This window comes from Papaver somniferum, chromosome 2, assembly GCF_003573695.1.
Source record: "Papaver somniferum cultivar HN1 chromosome 2, ASM357369v1, whole genome shotgun sequence".
NCBI lineage: Eukaryota > Viridiplantae > Streptophyta > Magnoliopsida > Ranunculales > Papaveraceae > Papaver > Papaver somniferum.
Window position 1 is genome coordinate 64,825,440 of NC_039359.1, and position 18,107 is coordinate 64,843,546.

Sequence of the window (18,107 nt, forward strand, 5' to 3'; positions counted from 1 at the left end):
GTGGTGAGGCGGCCACCTTAAAAAAAGAGTGAACAATATTGCAATATTTGTAAGAAACAAGATAAAGTTCAGAATTGATGTATTTTCTTCTGATAAGAATAAATGGATGACATCTGAAGTTTCCAGTCCTAAAGATGTTAGCCATAATGGGGATTTGCTCTGGATTGAAGAGCATAATAGAATTCTGGTGTATAGTCATAACAGAAATGAATGCAGGTTGATTGACTTGCCTGCTTTAGAGGTGGCGGGTGGTTATTCACTTCGCCATCAATGTCTTAACGTGTCTGAAGGTTTCATCTGTTGCGCTAGAGTTTGGAACAAGGAATCGAGTTTCAGTTTAAGTGTTTGGGTGCTCATGGAGAACTGGCAATTGTTGCTGCAAGATATACAGTTAGATGATGTCTTTGAAATTTTGAATACGAGGTGGCCACTTTTTGTAGCTTTTGATCCATTAGACAAGAATGTTGTCATGATCAGTATCAGAAACTACATATGGGCATACAACATTCAAACCAGAACATTAGAAAAGCTTTGTGAGGTCCGATCTGAAAGAACTCGTGAAGTTGATACAATTGCCCAAACAACCGTGCTAAAGCTTTGGCCAACCATACTACCAGCACCAGGTCCAGACCTCTTGGAAGACTACATCATTTAATCTTGGTAAGTTCATAATAGATTAGATATTATCTTATTTCCTTTCTTAGCATTATTCTCAATTACTGTGAAGTATTCTCAATTACTGTGAGATACTCATTGACATTCTTTTGACATATAATAACGAATGAGAAAAGGGAAAGCTCTCATGGGAGTTTCACCATTATCCAAGATGGTATCATCCTAAAACCGATCCATCAATCCCTCTTCTTCTCTTACATAAAAAAAAATAAAATAAATCGAATGGCCGGTGAAACGAAAAAGTTACATCCAGCCTTTGCTGTCACCAACATCAAAACTCTTATACCCATTCTCCTGTACATCAAACAGGATGAATATTCTTCATGGGTTTTCCTTTTCGAACTCCATCTCCAAGCTCATAGTCTAGTTTTTCTCATTGACGGCTCAGCAACTCCAACAGATCTTGATGCCGCTACCGTAAAACAGCTAAATGCACTCTGTCGCCAGTGGATGTTCTCTACCATGGCCAAAGATTTGATGCTCATTGTTCTCAAATCAGGCAAAACTGCTAAAGAAATCTGGGATCACCTCAAGAAGCTCTTTCAAGACAACAAAGGCAGCCGCGCAGCAACCCTTGAAAGTAAGTTTGTTAACTTTAAATTTACTGACTCTAATGGTGCTGATGATTACTGTGATAAACTTAAATCGTTCTCCGACCGATTAAGTGATCTCGACTTCCCGATGAATGACAAGCGTTTGGTTATTCAACTTGTCAATGGCCTTCCGGAGGAATACAACACTTTTGCATCTTTCATTCAACAGTCCATGCCTAGTTTTGATTCTCCCAGATCTCAACTGAGAACGGAAGAGATAAGGCGTTCTCAACAAACCCTAAATCCTACACCGACGGCACTGGCTGCTGCCGCCTCTCCTGTGCAACGCCAAAATCAGCGACAACATCGTCCCAGCAACAGCAAGCGTGGTCCACGACCACCCTCCAGCGGTAATGTTAACTGGACCAAAAGCCTAGCGGCCCAACCACCTCTCCTGCCAACTCCCAGTATGCATCACACGGCCCAACAGACTCCAGGCTACTCCCGTCAGCCCAACTACCAGCCTCACTGGTCTCCCTACTGGCCTGTGCCTCCCTGCCCGTACCCTACAGCCCCTGCTTGGCAACCACGCCCTCCACAACAACACCAACAACTCTCCCAAGGCGCACGGTCAACTGGATTAGGTCGTGGCCAAGCTTACTTCACTCCGACCACTGAAGTTCTCCAACCGGATGATATTGCAGAGGCATATAGCTCCATGAGTCTTCAACCTCCTGATGAAAATTACTATATGGACACCGGCGCTACCTCACATCTTACTTCAAATCCAGGTACGCTGCATAACGTTTTCAACTCTAGCAATGTTCGCTCTATTCTAGTTGGCAATGGCAGTAGTATACCAGTTACGGCTAGTGGTACCAAATTCATACATCTTCCTTCTCGTCTTATTTATCTAAAAGATACCCTTGTTGTCCCTAACATTATCAAAAACTTAGTGTTTGTCCGCAAGTTTACTACTGATAATCATGTGTCTGTTGAGTTTGACCCATCTGGTTTCTCTGTGAAGGATCTGATTTCGCAGAAGACTATTCTACGATGTGACAGTTTTTGAGAGATCTGTCCTATCACCAAGTCCATCGTATCTCCTCCTACTCCCCTCTTGCCTCAAACTATCTCTCTTGTTGTTTGTTCGCCAGATGTTTGGCATAACCGGCTTGGTCATCCTGGAAAAGCTATATTAGATGTCTTACGCACCAAAAGTTTTATTTCGTGTAATAAAAATTCATGTTCTCAACTGTGTCATTCTTGTCAAGTTAGCAAACATGTTAGATTACCATTTTTTGAGTCCAATTCCAATAATTTTGCTCCCTTTGATATTATTCATAGTGACTTATGGACCTGTCCATCACATGTTGAAACAGGTTTTCGATATTATCTTATTTTATCGGATGATTTCACTAATTATCTATGGGTTTATCCTTTAAAATTCAAATCTCAAGTTTACACCAAATTCTTGGAATTTCACTCTTTCGTTAAAACTTAATTTGAGCGTGACATCAAAAGTTTTCAATGTGATTTAGGTCGTGAGTTTGATAACTCTTCTTTTCATAATTTTTCTCATACAAATGGATTTTTCTTCCGTTTCTCTTGTCCTCAAACCTCCTCCCAGAATGGCAAGGTTGAGCGTATGATTCGTCGAGTTAACGACATTACTTGTACTCTTATGTCTCACGCCTCAATTCCCTCCAAATATTGGGCCGACTTTCTTAACATGGTCGTCTATCTTCATAACATTCTTCCTACCAAAATTCTCCATTTTCGATCTCCTGTCTTTGCTCTCTATGGTCGACAACCTACATATGATCATCTTCGTATTTTTGGATGTCTTTGTTATCCTAACCTTTCCTCCACCACACCTCACAAACTTGCTCCTCGCTCTACCAAATGTGTCTTTCTTGGTTTTCCTGTCAATCATCGTGGTTATCGTTGTCTCGATCTTACCACACATAAAATCATTATCTATCGTCATGTAACCTTTGACGAAACTGCCTTCTCTTTCGCAACACCTACTCCCACCGGTCATACAGACTCAGAACCCTCTCCCTCACCTATCCACCACTCTTTTGCTGACACCCTTGCCTATCCGTCAGCACCTCCCTCATCCCCTCCGTCTGATGTCCTCAGTTCCCCTATTCCATATATTTCTCCTCACAGGCGCAGACCTACATTGCCTCCCACTTCTTCCGCTACCACATCTACTAGTCCATATCCCACTTTTTCCGCTACCACATCTACTAGTCCAGATCCTACTACTTCAAATGAACAGCCTACAATCTCCATTCCATCTGCCTCGCCTAGTTCAGTTTCTCCAGTTCCCACTCTTGTACATCCTCCCACTGTTACGGCTCCACCCATCCCTCCTCCCTCTCGTCCGGACACTCGGGCCTCCCGAGGCATTTTTTTCCCCAATCACAAACTCAATCTTCATGTTCAGTCCAAATATAAGATCTCTCCGTTGCCTCGTTCCCACCTGTATGCTCTTAGGGACCCTAACTGGAATGCAGCCATGCTAGATGAATACATTGCCATGTTGAAAACTAATACTTGGGAACTTGTTCCTCGGCCACGAGATGCACATGTTATTCGTTCTATGTGGCTTTTTCGCCACAAATTTCATGCTGACGGTTCCTTGCGGCGTCACAAGGCACGCCTAGTTGCCAATGGTAAGTCCCAACAAATTGGAGTTGATTGTTTTGAAACGTTTAGTCCGGTTGTCAAACCAGCGACTATTCGTACAATGCTTACTATTGCCACGTCACGTTCTTGGCCTATACATCAACTGGATGTCAAGAATGCGTTTCTCCACGGGGATTTGACTGAGACAGTTTATATGCATCAGCCTCCGGGGTTTGTTGATCCTGAACACCCTGATTATGTATGTCGACTTCGTCGTTCACTTTATGGTCTAAAGCATGATCCTCATGCATGGTTTCAGCGATTTTCCAAGTTCATTACCAATTGTGGTTTTCAGGGTAGTGTATGTGATCCCTCTCTCTTCGTCTACCAATCCGGATTCGAGATGGCATACTTACCTTTATATGTTGATGACATCATTTTGACAGCAAATACTGATCATCTTCTTGGAAAATTTATTACATTGATGAAACGAGAGTTTTCCATGACTGATCTTGGCCCGCTGCATCATTTTTGGGTATTTCTGTTAACCGCTCATCTTCAGGCCTCTACTTGTCTCAGTCAGTTTACGCGAAGGACATCATTGCTCGTGCATCTATAACAAACTGTAATCCTGTGGCCACACCAGTTGATACCAATTCGAAACTAAGTGCAACATCCGGTCCTGTGATCGAGGATCCTACTTTATACCGAAGCCTGGCTGGGGATCTTCAGTACCTCACCTTCACTAGACCGGACATTTCTTATGCAGTTCAGCAGGTATGTTTGTTTATGCATGACCCTTGGGAGCCTCACATGCAGGCCCTTAATCGGATCCTTCGTTATCTTCAGGGTACACTTGATCATGGCTTGTTCCTGTCTGCTACTACACTCACTGGATTAACTGCTTATTCTGATGCTGATTGGGCTGGGTGTCCGGATTCCCGTCGATCCACTTCCGGATACTACATCTTTCTAGGTGACAACCTAGTTTCCTGGTCTTCTAAGCGTCAGGAAACTGTCTCTCGCTCAAGTGCTGAAGCTGAATATCGGGGAGTGGCCAATGCTGTTGCAGAGACTACTTGGCTTCGCAACTTACTTCTTGAGCTTCATCTACCTCTACGACGTGCCACCATTGTATACTGTGATAACGTCAGTGCCGTCTATATGTCTGGTGATCCTGTGCAACATCAACGCACCAAACATGTGGAGATTGATATACATTTTGTTCGTGATCGCGTTCGTATTGGTGATATTCATGTACTACACATCCCCTCGGAAAATCAATATGCTGATATTTTTACCAAGGGCCTTCCACGACAGCTATTTACTCGTTTTCGTGCTAGTCTGAGCGTCTACTCTTCTCCCGCTCCGACTAAGGGGGTGTAATAGATTAGATATTATCTTATTTCCTTTCTTAGCATTATTCTCAATTACTGTGAAGTATTCTCAATTACTGTGAGATACTCATTGACATTCTTTTGACATATAATAACGAATGAGAAAAGAAAAAGCTGTCATGGGAGTTTCACCATTATCCAAGAGTTCATATTACCTACAAAGTAAAAGACATCTACTGCAAAGAGCTGTGTGCCTTTTTGCCATGCTCATGTTTTTCCCCTTCTATTTTTTTAACCCAACGTTGGTGCTTTTCATGATATTGCATATTGTTGGATATTTTGTTGCTTAAATGTAGTGTTTACTTATCCTTGTTCATTACTAACGTCTCGTTCTTCAAAACGTATTGACCGTCATAGTTGACTACAATAATAATGTCTTTATTCAAGAACTCCAAGACAAAAGATTAAAAAAAGAAGGACGAGCGTTTTGACTCGGTATCAGCATCAAAACTCAAGTGAATAACCCTGCATTACACCATCTGTGAATGTCAGACAGTTCAATGTATAAAGTAATAATTGCCCCGCATTATCCTTTATCTGGACACCATCTGAGAAGAAACAGAATAGCGAAATTTAAATGTATAAATCACGGGCCAAAACAATGTCAGACAGTTCAATGTCGGACACAACGTAAGCAAACTAACACTTCATAGGATTCACAACTAACACTTCAATGTAAGCAAACTGACGCCATGGATTTTGCATTTTCAAATCCACTTTCTGTGTTTTGAGATGTATAAGCAAAACCCAGCTACGTCAGATAATGACGAGTATCCGATTGCTTAGAACCTATTTTCAGGATCATGCAGTTTTTCCATCAATCTTTCTTTATAACAAGAGATCCACAAAAACGTCACATGTCGTGTCTATAATCATTCTAATCCATGGTTAAACCACGTCATCAAACTTTTCCATGTCACTGCCATGTGTTTTTGCCAACTCATCATACACAAGGAGTAGTTATAATTGTACCAAAGGTCACCTTCCGAAAGAGATCTTGCCAAACCTTCAGGATATAAGAATGCCAATGCCACAAAACATTATACATCACAAGTTCTCTAAACGACACATTCCAACAATATGCATGCAATATTATATGGATAACTACAGATAAGCCGGTGGAGATTTGTGTTAACGCATTAGTTTGAAGGGACACTAAATGTAGACCAAAGTCACCAAACATCATAAAATTCTTTAACAAAACATCTGATATTGGTCATGCCCATCCCACCGTCAAACTACAAACATACATGCAGGTTATACTACTTGACAAAATCATCTCTAAATCATGGAATTAATGGTTGATTTGACATTTCATGTCTAAGAAAGAAACAAGATGTTTAGGCTGAGTGTCATCTTCATATTAAGTGTGGGATCTTTTCTCCGACGTGTCTTCACCATACAAGATTTGAGACGAGGTAGGGAAAAATTTAAACGAAACGTCTCTTGGAACTTGGGAGAACCCCTTTTTCTCTAAAGTTTTGGAGAGTTTCATTTCAGACGCCGCAACTTATTGACCAGTGACGAACTTTTACATATGAATACAGCCAAACGATTCCGCCATATCTTTCTTCTTAAGGTCATAATCCTATAACAGAAAAGCAAGTCTAAACAAGGAAGAAGACAGAACAGGGTGATGCAAATTTGTTATTTGAATCGGAAACTGTCAACAACTTGTGTAACGTTTTTTTTTTTTTTTGATGTTGATTTTTAGATTCAATGGAGAAGGACGACAATGAAGGAGGATTCACTCTGATGGAATGTAATTCAGAACCCCATCACTTTTAAAGATGCGAGAATTCCTTGGCCTCTATCGCCTCATTTTGTTGGATTGGATTTAGGTCGACAGAGAAGCAATTAGATATGTTGATCGTTTGTGCATGGCGCATATCCGGTAAACTGTCATTATACTTTAGCATGCTTTCTTAAACACATCATTACTGTCTTTCATGTGGTAACAAGTCGTCATTCAGTTTGGACAATTTTGGTTTATGTTATTTCGTTGAAATCTCGTGCTTTATAGAAGGGCAGCAGAAGACTACCTTTTTAATGGACCATAGGTGAATGGCCATGTTTACAATATCAGCCATGAAATTAGTCAAATTGCTTACTTACATAGAACAGGTGATAGATTGATAAATGCAAGATGCATTTAAAGATTTGGTAGAGAGAATCCCAAATCACATCTCTGTCACAGCATAACTAAAGAGTAACTCTACTTAAGTGGTTTGGGAAAGTTTAGATGTTTTAATTCACTTTGGTCATTTAGATTTCTATTACAACCTGCTGTTACATACGATTATGGAATACTTTGTACTGTAGTTTGCCAATATTATCTAAATATTGTTTAAAGGAAATTTAAAGAAATGGGATAAACGTGCAGTGAGCATTCTCAAATGGGTATCCTCGAAGGTGGCCTTGAGGTGCATTTTCTACATGTTTACGTGGAAGGAAGATTTAGTATGACGTTTGTATTGAACACAACTGATGTTTTTGTATTGCTCAATGGGATAAACAACCTGTAGGTAATAGAGAACATATGGAATATGAAATCGACTTTGACACAAATATAAAGACATAATAGGGTTATTAATGCTTTTGCATCATAGTCGGAAAAAATTCCAACGATGAAATCGACTTTACGAATTTGCTACCTCCTCTTTAGCTTCGATGCTTTTGCTTTGAAACCTAACAGTCGTATAACAGGTACTCCAATCAGACGAGGCATCAGAAGATCAGATTTCTATATCAAAGGTGATAAAACAAAAAATCAACCGAAATATCAGTAATTTTTAAACATTTTTTACATTACACAAATACCACACTCCACATCAGTATTACGTTTTATCCAACCAGCCAGAGAGGGCATCCATCTGTCACATTTACTAACAATAAAACTGGAAGCTACCTGAACTAAAGGTTTTCTAGATAATAACATGGCCAGGGGTCTATTAATAACAGCAAGATGGGATTGCTTCTTATCATTAAAAACTAGATTATTCCTACTACTCCAATAGACCAAAGGATAGCAGCAAACAGACAATGACAATTATCATTAGCATCAACCAAAAAGAACAATAACCAGACAATAAAGGACCAGTTTACAAAATTTGAACCATTGTAAAAAAGAAAGAGTCGCCAAGTTTAACCAACTTCCTGGACTAGGGATTTATTTGGTCTTAGTTCCTGGACTATGGAATTATTTGGTCTTACACTGAATCCAATAGAACAAAAAGGTCTGGGATGGTCACCAAATACAGTCATCCAAACCTTACTCAAACCTAGGAAATCTGATGCAGTTAGTGACAACTGCATAGAAACTTGGCACGCTCCCCGGTTCAATGGTGTATTGAATCACGAGGGAAGAAGGATTTCCCTCGAGGTATGCCTTAGTACATATGGACCAGAAAAACTTGGCATGCTCCCCGGTTCAATGGTGTATTGAATCTCGAGAGAAGAAGGATTTCCCTCGAGGTATGCCTTAGTACATATGGACCAGAAAAAAAAATATCATTGGTCAGCTTATGTTCTTCTAAGAAACCCGGTATATGGCTAACTGCATTTCAGTTTTCAGGGAATTTGTTTGACAATACAGAAAACATAAAAAACGAACAAAATTTCAGTTTCAAAATATGTTACTTCAATTTCACCACAATAGTATAGCAAAAGAAAGTACCAGCAGTCCATGGTGGTTTTCCATCAGTCTTATCACCACCGACAAAGACCGCAGGCGGCTTCTCGACTTCACGAGCCATAGAATCCAAGTTCTTCCATTGCCTGTCTCTGCTCCATTAACTCAACATTCGTCAAAGCAGACCTACAATTCATTTCCATTTTTTTTACCACTCAAAATAACAAAACTAAACCTGGCAAACCTGACAAGCATAAGAGACAGAAAAGACAAACCTGGTAAGCATAAGGTCCTGATGCATTCCATCAATCTCAGGTCTCATCATCGGAATCTGCTGATTATAAGCTCGCGCCATTCCCAAGTCTTGTGTCAAATTCTGAACTTGCCCAGCCAACTCCATCCTCAAACTATTCGATTCTGAATTTCATTTCTCAACTGCATCGCCTCAGCTTCAAGTTTCTCTAGAATGAGCATCTTTCTCCGCCCTGATATCACCAATTACCATATTCAACCCATGTATCTCCTCTTTAGCACCACCTAATTCCCGTTGAAGACCAATTCGGTAATGAATTAATCTCCGATTATCGGTTACAAGTCTTTGAATCTCAGCACGTTGCATTTCTAATTCATTTTGTAACATAGCTGGATGTGGTACTGGTCTTGGTGGTGGTCTTGGTACTTGATATGGTGACGGCGGTGGTGGGTGGTGGTCCTCTTGCATATGGACCATCTGGTGGATAACCACTTCTACCACCACCGTTATCTCTACCTGCCATCATTTATCCAACTCCTGCAAAAACACAAAAACATGGTTTAACGAATTAACATTAGCAAGATAGATAAGAATGTAACACTGAAAGCACCTATTAGTCAGCAATAAGCAAGGGTGGGCACTAGACAAAGAAGCTAAATCAAACTTATTATGTAAACCTTCAATCCTAACATGATACTTGAGAAGAACAAGTACGTTATGTTGAAAATTAGTTCTAATACAGTCATCCATATAAGCAACAAAACAATTGAATTCATCATTACCTTGAGCAGTCTGCGATCACAAACAGTAAATGTGCCATCATCACTTCCAGATGCTAACATACAACTAGCCACCCTATTGAAATCATCATGAAGGAACATGTAAGAAGATCATAATCAAAACAAGGAAAAAAAACATACCGATTCCATGAGATTACACTCACATATAATAATTTTTACATACCGATTCGATGAGATTACATCACATCAGCTTTATTTGCCTTGATAGTTTCTGCTGGTTTTTTCCTACGAATATCCCATATAGCAATAGTTCCATCAACAGAACATGAAGCAAAAGCATCACGCTCCGAAGGACTCCACTGCAAGGACAATGATGAAACAAAGCGCATCATAAAAGCTTGGCATCCATACTTGAAGATCTTCCAATTAGTGGTGAAATAATTAAGGTTTTATCTTCAAGCTGGCATAAGTACCTGGAGATCTTCCACACTTAAATCATGTCCATCAAAAGGAGTAGTGTACACATTCCATGTTGCATTAGAAGATGGCTCCCATATCGCAGTCCCCTGTGAACATGAAAAATACAGTTAAAAACAGATCCCATTAATTGGGGATTATTGCGCCTACGATCCTCAAAAACGATACATAGAATACAGATATATGCTACAATTATACCAGATACAAGTCTTCCAATCACAAGAGGACTCCAATTTATTGCATAACCTTCAGCTTTATAGCCACCAAACTTCATTAACGGGGCCTGAGATTCTGAGTTCAATCCTCTGGTGCTGACATCTGTTCCAGAACCAGCTAAAGAATTCAGTTGACTGCTGAAATCCCAGATCTGCATAAGAAGAATACACGAGTTCCAAAGTCAAGAGAGAGGTCCTTGAAGGTATTTCATGTTTCATGTGGAACACTGTTGATATTTGTTATTGCATATGCTCGCTTAAAGATTACAAAGCATGTAACATAACCTCAGTTACGTAAGAAGAATGAGCTGACCCCATCACTGCCTCGTGTTATATACAAAGGGAAACAGAACAAAAGTACATTGATAAGAATCCCCATATTGCCCCAACATTTACGTACGTCATTTTTCATGACTGCAACTAATAGCAATATGGGTATATTTGTATACTATCAATCAACTAGCACAACATGGTAACTTCAGTTTTCCACTCTTGATGAACTACAGAACATTCATGGATCACACCCAGCATCAACCCATTGACGAAAGTAGACAAATAGCCAAATGAAAAAGAGAATTTACAAAGTCCCAACTTCCGGCAAAGATACAACTTGTAACCCACTATTTCTAACTAAGAATATGAGGTCTATATTTGAGTTCGCTAGTAGTGTATCAATTGGCCAAAACAAACCCAAGCATCTAGAGATATAATAGTACAAAACTTCAATGTCTTGCGACTCTTGCACAGATAGAACTTGTAACACACTGATATAAGACGCAATCTAAAACTAGTACCCGGGATTGGATTTAATCATTCTGAATTTATCTACAGTCTGCACTACTAGACCATCAGCTTGAAGAAGCTGTGAATCAATGTTTTACAAAAGATTTTTCCATGATACTTTTCACAGTAGAGCTTCTGTAATGTCCATCGACTATTCTCATCGCATACAAAGAGGGAGATATATGAAATATCCTATTTGTATAAGATGCTTCTAAATAATGGCCAACTAAAATATCCTTACATCAGATGGATGTTAAGACAACTTTTCTAAAATCGTGAATTAGATATGGAAATTTACATAGACCAACCTGAAGACTTTGTAGTGAAAGGTTATGATGACAAAGTTTGTAAGTTGAACAAAATTTTGTATGGTTTATAAAATAAGCACGTAAACAGTGACATGGAAAATTTTATCATGTGATAATGTGTAGTGGATTTAAGTTAATGAATCTGACAAGTATATTTACAAGTAACTTATTAAGGATGCCTGTGTGATTGTATGCTTGTATGTTGATATGCTTATACTTGATACAAACATAGATGTGATTAATTCCACTAAAAACATGCGCTGAATGAGAACGTTGACTTGAAAGACTTAGGCCCTGTTAATGTAATCTTAGGGATGAGGATTAGAAAATAATCTAGCATATGCAGTCTTAGTCATTCTCATTATGTTGAATTTGTGCTTAAGACATACAGTCAGTGTGATTGTAAGCCTGCTTGTACTCCGTGCGATTATTCTTGTAGACTCAAGAAAAAAGGGTAATGGAGTATCTTAACTTTAATACTCAAGAGTTATAGGATGTTTGATGAATTTAATGAACTGTAAGAGTCCAGACATTGCCTATATTGTGAGTAAGTTAAGTAAATATAATTGTAGTCCAGAGCAATAGCATTCAGATGCACTGAGTAGAGTATTATGGTACCTAAAATACTCTATTACCTTTTATTTGATTTATGAAAGGTATCTTGCTGTCCTTGAGGGACTTTGTGATGTAAACTGGATAGTTGACTTAGAGGAGTCTAAGTCTACGGGTGGATATGTTTCACTCTAGCATGAGGGTTTGTTTTCGGAAGATTTACAAACAAACATATATTGCTCAATTCATTATGGAATCTGAGAGTATTGAGTTAGATAAAGCACGAGAGGGGGACGAGTGCCTAAGATGCTTTTTAGAAGACATTCCTCTCTGGCATAGGCCTGTGCCAGCTATATCTATACATTGTGTTAGCCAACTATAATAGCTAAAGCTGAAAATAACTAATCTCAATCGGCGTTATTTCCATTGATTGGATAAAGTCCAAGGAGAATATCGCGCAACCTTTGACGAAAGGTTTATCCCAAGAGATAGTTAGAAATGCATCGAGGGGGAAGGGGCTTAAGCTCATAAATTAAACTTGCATGAAGGATACTCAACCTTGCTGACTGGAGATCCCAAGATCAAGGTTTCGAGTGAGACAACTAATATGTAGTGGGTAAAGGTAAACACTATCAGAGAATTTTATTCTCTGTCCCTTCCCTATGGTGTAGACGTGATAGTGTGACTGCATGTGAAGGATGACTTTTAAGAAGTCTTAATGAGTTCTACAGTTTCAATTTAAGATTGAAGTGGGCTGTAGCAGTAACACTCTTTATGGAAACTCACCTATCTGAATGAGGAAGTGGGCCGCTTCCTATGAGAATATGAGCTTTGATTCTCTAGAGCATTCTGAGAAACAGGATATGTCCAGGGCCAAATTGGACAAAACGGCACGAGCTTGGCAGCAACCTTGGAGATATCACCCGTGGTTGTTATCGTGAATTACATCAAATGCTAGCAGTTCAAGACATAGTTTCACTGTCTCTAGCAAGTAATTCCGGTAATATCTCACTAAGCAAAGGTTCAAGACCTCATGGACACCTCTGCATAAAATGGTATTTCCTGCGCTTTTTATGTGATTTTCTTTTTGATGGTTTTGGTATTACTGGAACTTAGGACCTAAAGGTCAATAAGGGTTCACTAGTTCAAGCTTTTTCACTTTGGTGAAAGATACCTATAGTCTCACCATGTGAGAACTAAAGATGAAAGCTCTCAATACTATTATGATTTGTGCAATCCATAGTATGACCCTGGGGTCAACACACTTTTGTGTGAGGGAGAGGACGTAGAAATGACTAGTATGATTTCAACACTTGCACGACCAGTCTGTTTGGATCGTGAGGTTGGGATGTTGGTTTACCAAAATCTATCTGTGTTTTCATGTTTTATTGAGTTTTCATTCATTTGGGGGATTGTTGGAAAATGATTAATAAAAAATAATTTTTTAAAGTTTTAATAAAAATTATAATTTATTGTTTTCTTTTGTGAATGAAACTTGTTAGTCCCACATTGTGGAGTTTCCAATTTTTAGTAGTTTTAAGAAACTATATAAACCTTTTAGTCCCACATCGGGGAGTTTTTCTTCTTAAGTTGCATTTGCCAATTATATAAACAAATTCACTACTTTTGTAAAATCTATGGGAAAGGGGTTGCTCTATATTTAGAGAGACCTCTAAGGGAAAAAACATTTTTATATTGTTTTCTCAAGTGTTCGAGATTTTCCTTGATGGTTTTTTTGGAGTTGCCAAGCTCAAGTTGAGCATCTACTACATATGTTACTAGTAGGTGTAGTAGGGTGTTTTATCCTGGAGATATCCGTCCTGTGAGGGCTATAGTATCACTCTTACGGAGATATGAGGAACTCGTCCGTTTCATCAAATAGATCACTTCCATTATAAAGAAGCTAAGTATCAATAACTTTTGCTTATTTGAATTTTGCTTATTTTTGATTATTGCACGCAACACCCGTTAGGTGAGCGACCAATTTCTACGACCTTATACTTGACAAACTGTCCTTCCTAATATCCAAGAAGCGGGTTCCGCATCCAACTATCTGTAAGTGAAGTAAAATGAACCTTTCCAAAGAAATGAGGTCCGATTTGCACAAACAACCCACCAACACCTGGAAGTATGTTTGTAATTCTACCCACATTGTCCACTCATTGACGAGATACTATTAACCAGACCCACTCATTGTCCACCTTTACAACATAGCCAGTAGTACGTTTTCCAATTGAAAAATCAGACTCCCGAGTCATCAGCTTATCCTCTATTTCTTTGGGTCCTGGAAAAGTATTAACAAAAACATATAATTCAAACCGAGAGAAAGAAGTATGCCTTGCAAAAGAAAAAATGACAAGATACAGACGGGTTTAGCCAGAAGCTTGAAGAGAGGACAGAAAGCAAAAAATGAAAAACTACATATCCTACATAAAGCAGCTAAGCATGGTTATTGAAACAAACCATAAAAAATCCGTACAGAAAGTTCCAAAAGTAAATTACCGGCATTGATTATATTTATTGCGCAACTCTTATTACCTGAAATCATTGACGGACAACTGGAGCGCTCCCATTGGATCTTTTTGCTCTTCTTATCTGACACGCCAGGCTCTCCAACAATTCTTGCTGTCAAAACTTGCCCAACTTTGAATTTATCAAATGCACCCGCCACAATATGATCATCACTGGCATACATCATTAAGTAAGATCAAGATCTAGTATAACACGTAACTAGAATGAGATACATGCAAAACAGCAGTGACAGATAACTATGAAATTTAAATTTAAATGACAAAAGAATATATTCTCACCTCAGTTGTATGCACTCTTCCATGGAAATGGACTCCAAACTTCAAACTCAACTCCAGAGGCTTTATGTCGGTAACCTGGAAAGAAAACAGCTACTAAGAAATTGTTCTCAAATAGTATACTGGAGGAAAACAGTATCATGAGTATGGAAAAATATCACAACTTGTTTACCTCTGCCTCAACAAGTGATCAATATGGATCTTTTTCCATATTGATCTTCTAAAATTAGATGAAACAACACCCAAAAGCTTAATTCCAGATGCAACATTCTGAATATTCGAAGAACCCATAAGTTGACTACTAAAAGCATGCACACTAAACACTAATTTCATTACTTCAAATGTGTGTTGAGCATGTGAAACAGCTAAAAGTTCGACTTGGTGATTCAATTTGCAAAAAGTTAATTTGTTGATTTTTATTACCTTCAAAATGATTCTCCCTTCCTCCTCCTGCAAACACAGTTCTATAATGTCACTTGAAACCTAGAAATTTGCACTGATATTTGATGTAGCTAAAATCTTACCACCAGGGAAATCAGGGACTTGATCTGGATCTGTGTTTAGTTTTTCTCTTGAGGGATTTACTGGGAGTTTCGGCCATAATTTACAGAGCTTCTAAAGGGATTTACTCGAGTTTATTTGCATAGGACTGCCAGACAGTATAAGCTAGCTTCAGTTTGTTTGCATTTGCCTGGGACTGCAACGCAGAGTCAGTTTGATTGAACTTTTTGAAGTATTGTTTTGTCTATATGAAGACACTGACTCTTGTCTAATTACAATACAATCTTTATGGAACATTCAGATAGATGACCACTTTTAAAAATTGTCTTGAACCAGCAGGAGTCTGCATTTGTTGAGATAACATAACAGCATTCTGGTCACCATTAAGAAAATTGCAAATAGAGTGTGGGCAAGGCAAATTTAGAGATAGTACAATCAAATTGAACATTTTCCATAGCCTGGAAGAAAAAATAGTTTTCAACTGTAGTATTAAACTGTGACGCTTCAAATGGGGTTCCCCCAATAACCAAATAGGAACAAAGCTTTGTTTTTATAACAACTATGAATATACCAGCTAGAACTAGAAGTATCATATATCACTGCTGGTACGTAACTATAAGCCATGTCAGAAGAAATGAAAGATCCTGCACCAGTGGTACATCAGAACAAGATATATCTAGAACAATGTAAAAGGACCAGTTCCTTGTAGCCTACATTTCTACAATTCTCCAAGTCGATAAGCGAGATTCTTCAACTGTGTGGTAAAACTGGAACCAAGAAATATAACAGCAGCAAAGGGACTTTGCAGTTAGACCCTTTCAAAGAAAAATACTGACACCAGCATCATTTCTTGAAGCTTTGTAAAGAGGATCTCCGGAAACGTAACTGTAATGAGGTCGCCAACAGCACCTTCAATGTAAATGGACATTTCTTTAGCATTCAGCATCAGCGAACCTTCTATCCATTCATAGAAATCGCCTATAGTCCCAGCACCAAGGATGGAGTCCTCCATATGTAATTCCAACTTCTGAAATGTAGGCACCTCTTCAAGTACAGTATTCACAAAAGCTTCTCTACCAATCCCCTTTTCATCGAAAACAAGAGAGCGTGCGGTTTTCCATGTATTCTTGTCCCAGTATTTAGATAACAATAAGCATGTTTGAACCGCGGATTTTATGTCCAGCAAAAAGATTACTCTTCGAATCAAATCATCTGGCAAACTACTGCTGACAACATCACCTTTGTTGCCCAATTGCTTCTTCTTGCTCTTCATTTTTAGATAAAAACCTGCAATTGAAACCAATTTTTGGAACATTAAAAGCAAATCCTGATTAATTAGCTACCACACATGCATTACGAACTAGGCTACATTGATCAATTTCTATCTAGAAAGTTGATATATATACTCCATAATCATGGTGCAGAATCAGTATCATTCAAGCACAATGAAGTCTTCCTAAAGAATTCATGAATACATACATCTTCATTCAAATGAGCATCACAAGTAGGTTTTAATGAATCTCCGAATTACAATTCAGATCATGCACAACAACACACTGAAGTTACCAGAAATTATCAATTGAACCCCACGAATATCACATATATGAAGAACGAATTATCCATCTGTTATTCTGGTGTAACACTAAAACTACTTGTAAGTACGAATTTTGAGAAATTTCTCATAGAAACTACAGAATAATAATCATATACGAACAACCAAAACAAAATTGGGGAAGATTCCCGTTTCTAAGCTTCCTACCTGATAATGGATTTGGGATTTAGTACCGGTTGAAGTAAAATAATCTATCAAGACTAATGAATCTATCTCTACTGAAGTTGATAGACAACATTCATAGTTCAGATCTGAAGATTCATCCACAAAAAAACACATAAAAATTCATGAAATTGTTCACCGAATCCATGAATTCCGATGAACATACATGCATCGATCATTCACTATTGCAAATTGAAATATTGATCTATTTCAGAAATAAATCTACTTCTTAACTACGAACTTTGGGAAAATTAAACATATCATGAACAGAAAAATCATCCAAAAAGAATCAACAGTTTGGGGAAAATTTGAAAATTTGAACATGATCGGAGTAGGATTCATACCTGGTGGCAATGGAGTTGCTTGAATTATAAGCAGAAGAAAAAGAAGAACTAAACCTAATTCGCAGCTTCTATGAAAACCCAACTTAAGCGTTTAACAAACAATGAGGAAGAATGAGGAGAGAAAGGAAAAAGCAGGAAATACTTGAGAGTTCGTTCAACTTGTGAGGCGGTTGTTTTTCATTTAATGGAAAATCAAGAATTCCGTCATATTCAACTGTTAGACAAATACCGTTTACTCTTATTATGACACGTGTTCTTAACTAACGTGCGTGTTCTTAAGGTTAAGTTGTTACAATTGGAAATAAAATCCGCCTTCCTAAACGGGAATTTAAAAGAAAAAGTGTATGTAGCTCAATTTAAGGGATTCGAAAATCCTAATTTTTCTGCTCATGTCCTTAAACTTAGCAAGGCATTGTATGGATTAAAACAAGAACCTCGTGTCTGGTTCGAAAAACTAACTACTTCTCTTCTTAGAAAAGT

General features: G+C 38.4%; 1 protein-coding gene and 1 pseudogene across 1 annotated transcript; both read right to left on the reverse strand.

Moving 5' to 3' along the window:
* Positions 1-8,877: 8,877 nt before the first annotated feature.
* LOC113351246 lies at positions 8,878-9,649 on the reverse strand (annotated as a pseudogene).
* Positions 9,650-15,936: 6,287 nt separating this feature from the next.
* LOC113353426 lies at positions 15,937-17,776 on the reverse strand. The gene is made up of 2 exons (XM_026597028.1): positions 17,628-17,776; positions 15,937-16,796 (listed from the first exon to the last, which is right to left on the reverse strand). The coding sequence occupies exon 2, from the start codon at positions 16,780-16,782 to the stop codon at positions 16,318-16,320; it is 465 nt and encodes a 154-aa protein (XP_026452813.1). The 5' UTR covers positions 16,783-16,796; positions 17,628-17,776; the 3' UTR covers positions 15,937-16,317.
* Between the last annotated feature and the right edge of the window lie 331 nt (positions 17,777-18,107).

What these genes read in the sequence shown, in the direction of transcription:
- LOC113353426 (XM_026597028.1), bottom strand. Translation starts at nt 16,782, where the DNA reads ATGAAGAGCAAGAAGAAGCAATTGGGCAACAAAGGTGATGTTGTCAGC.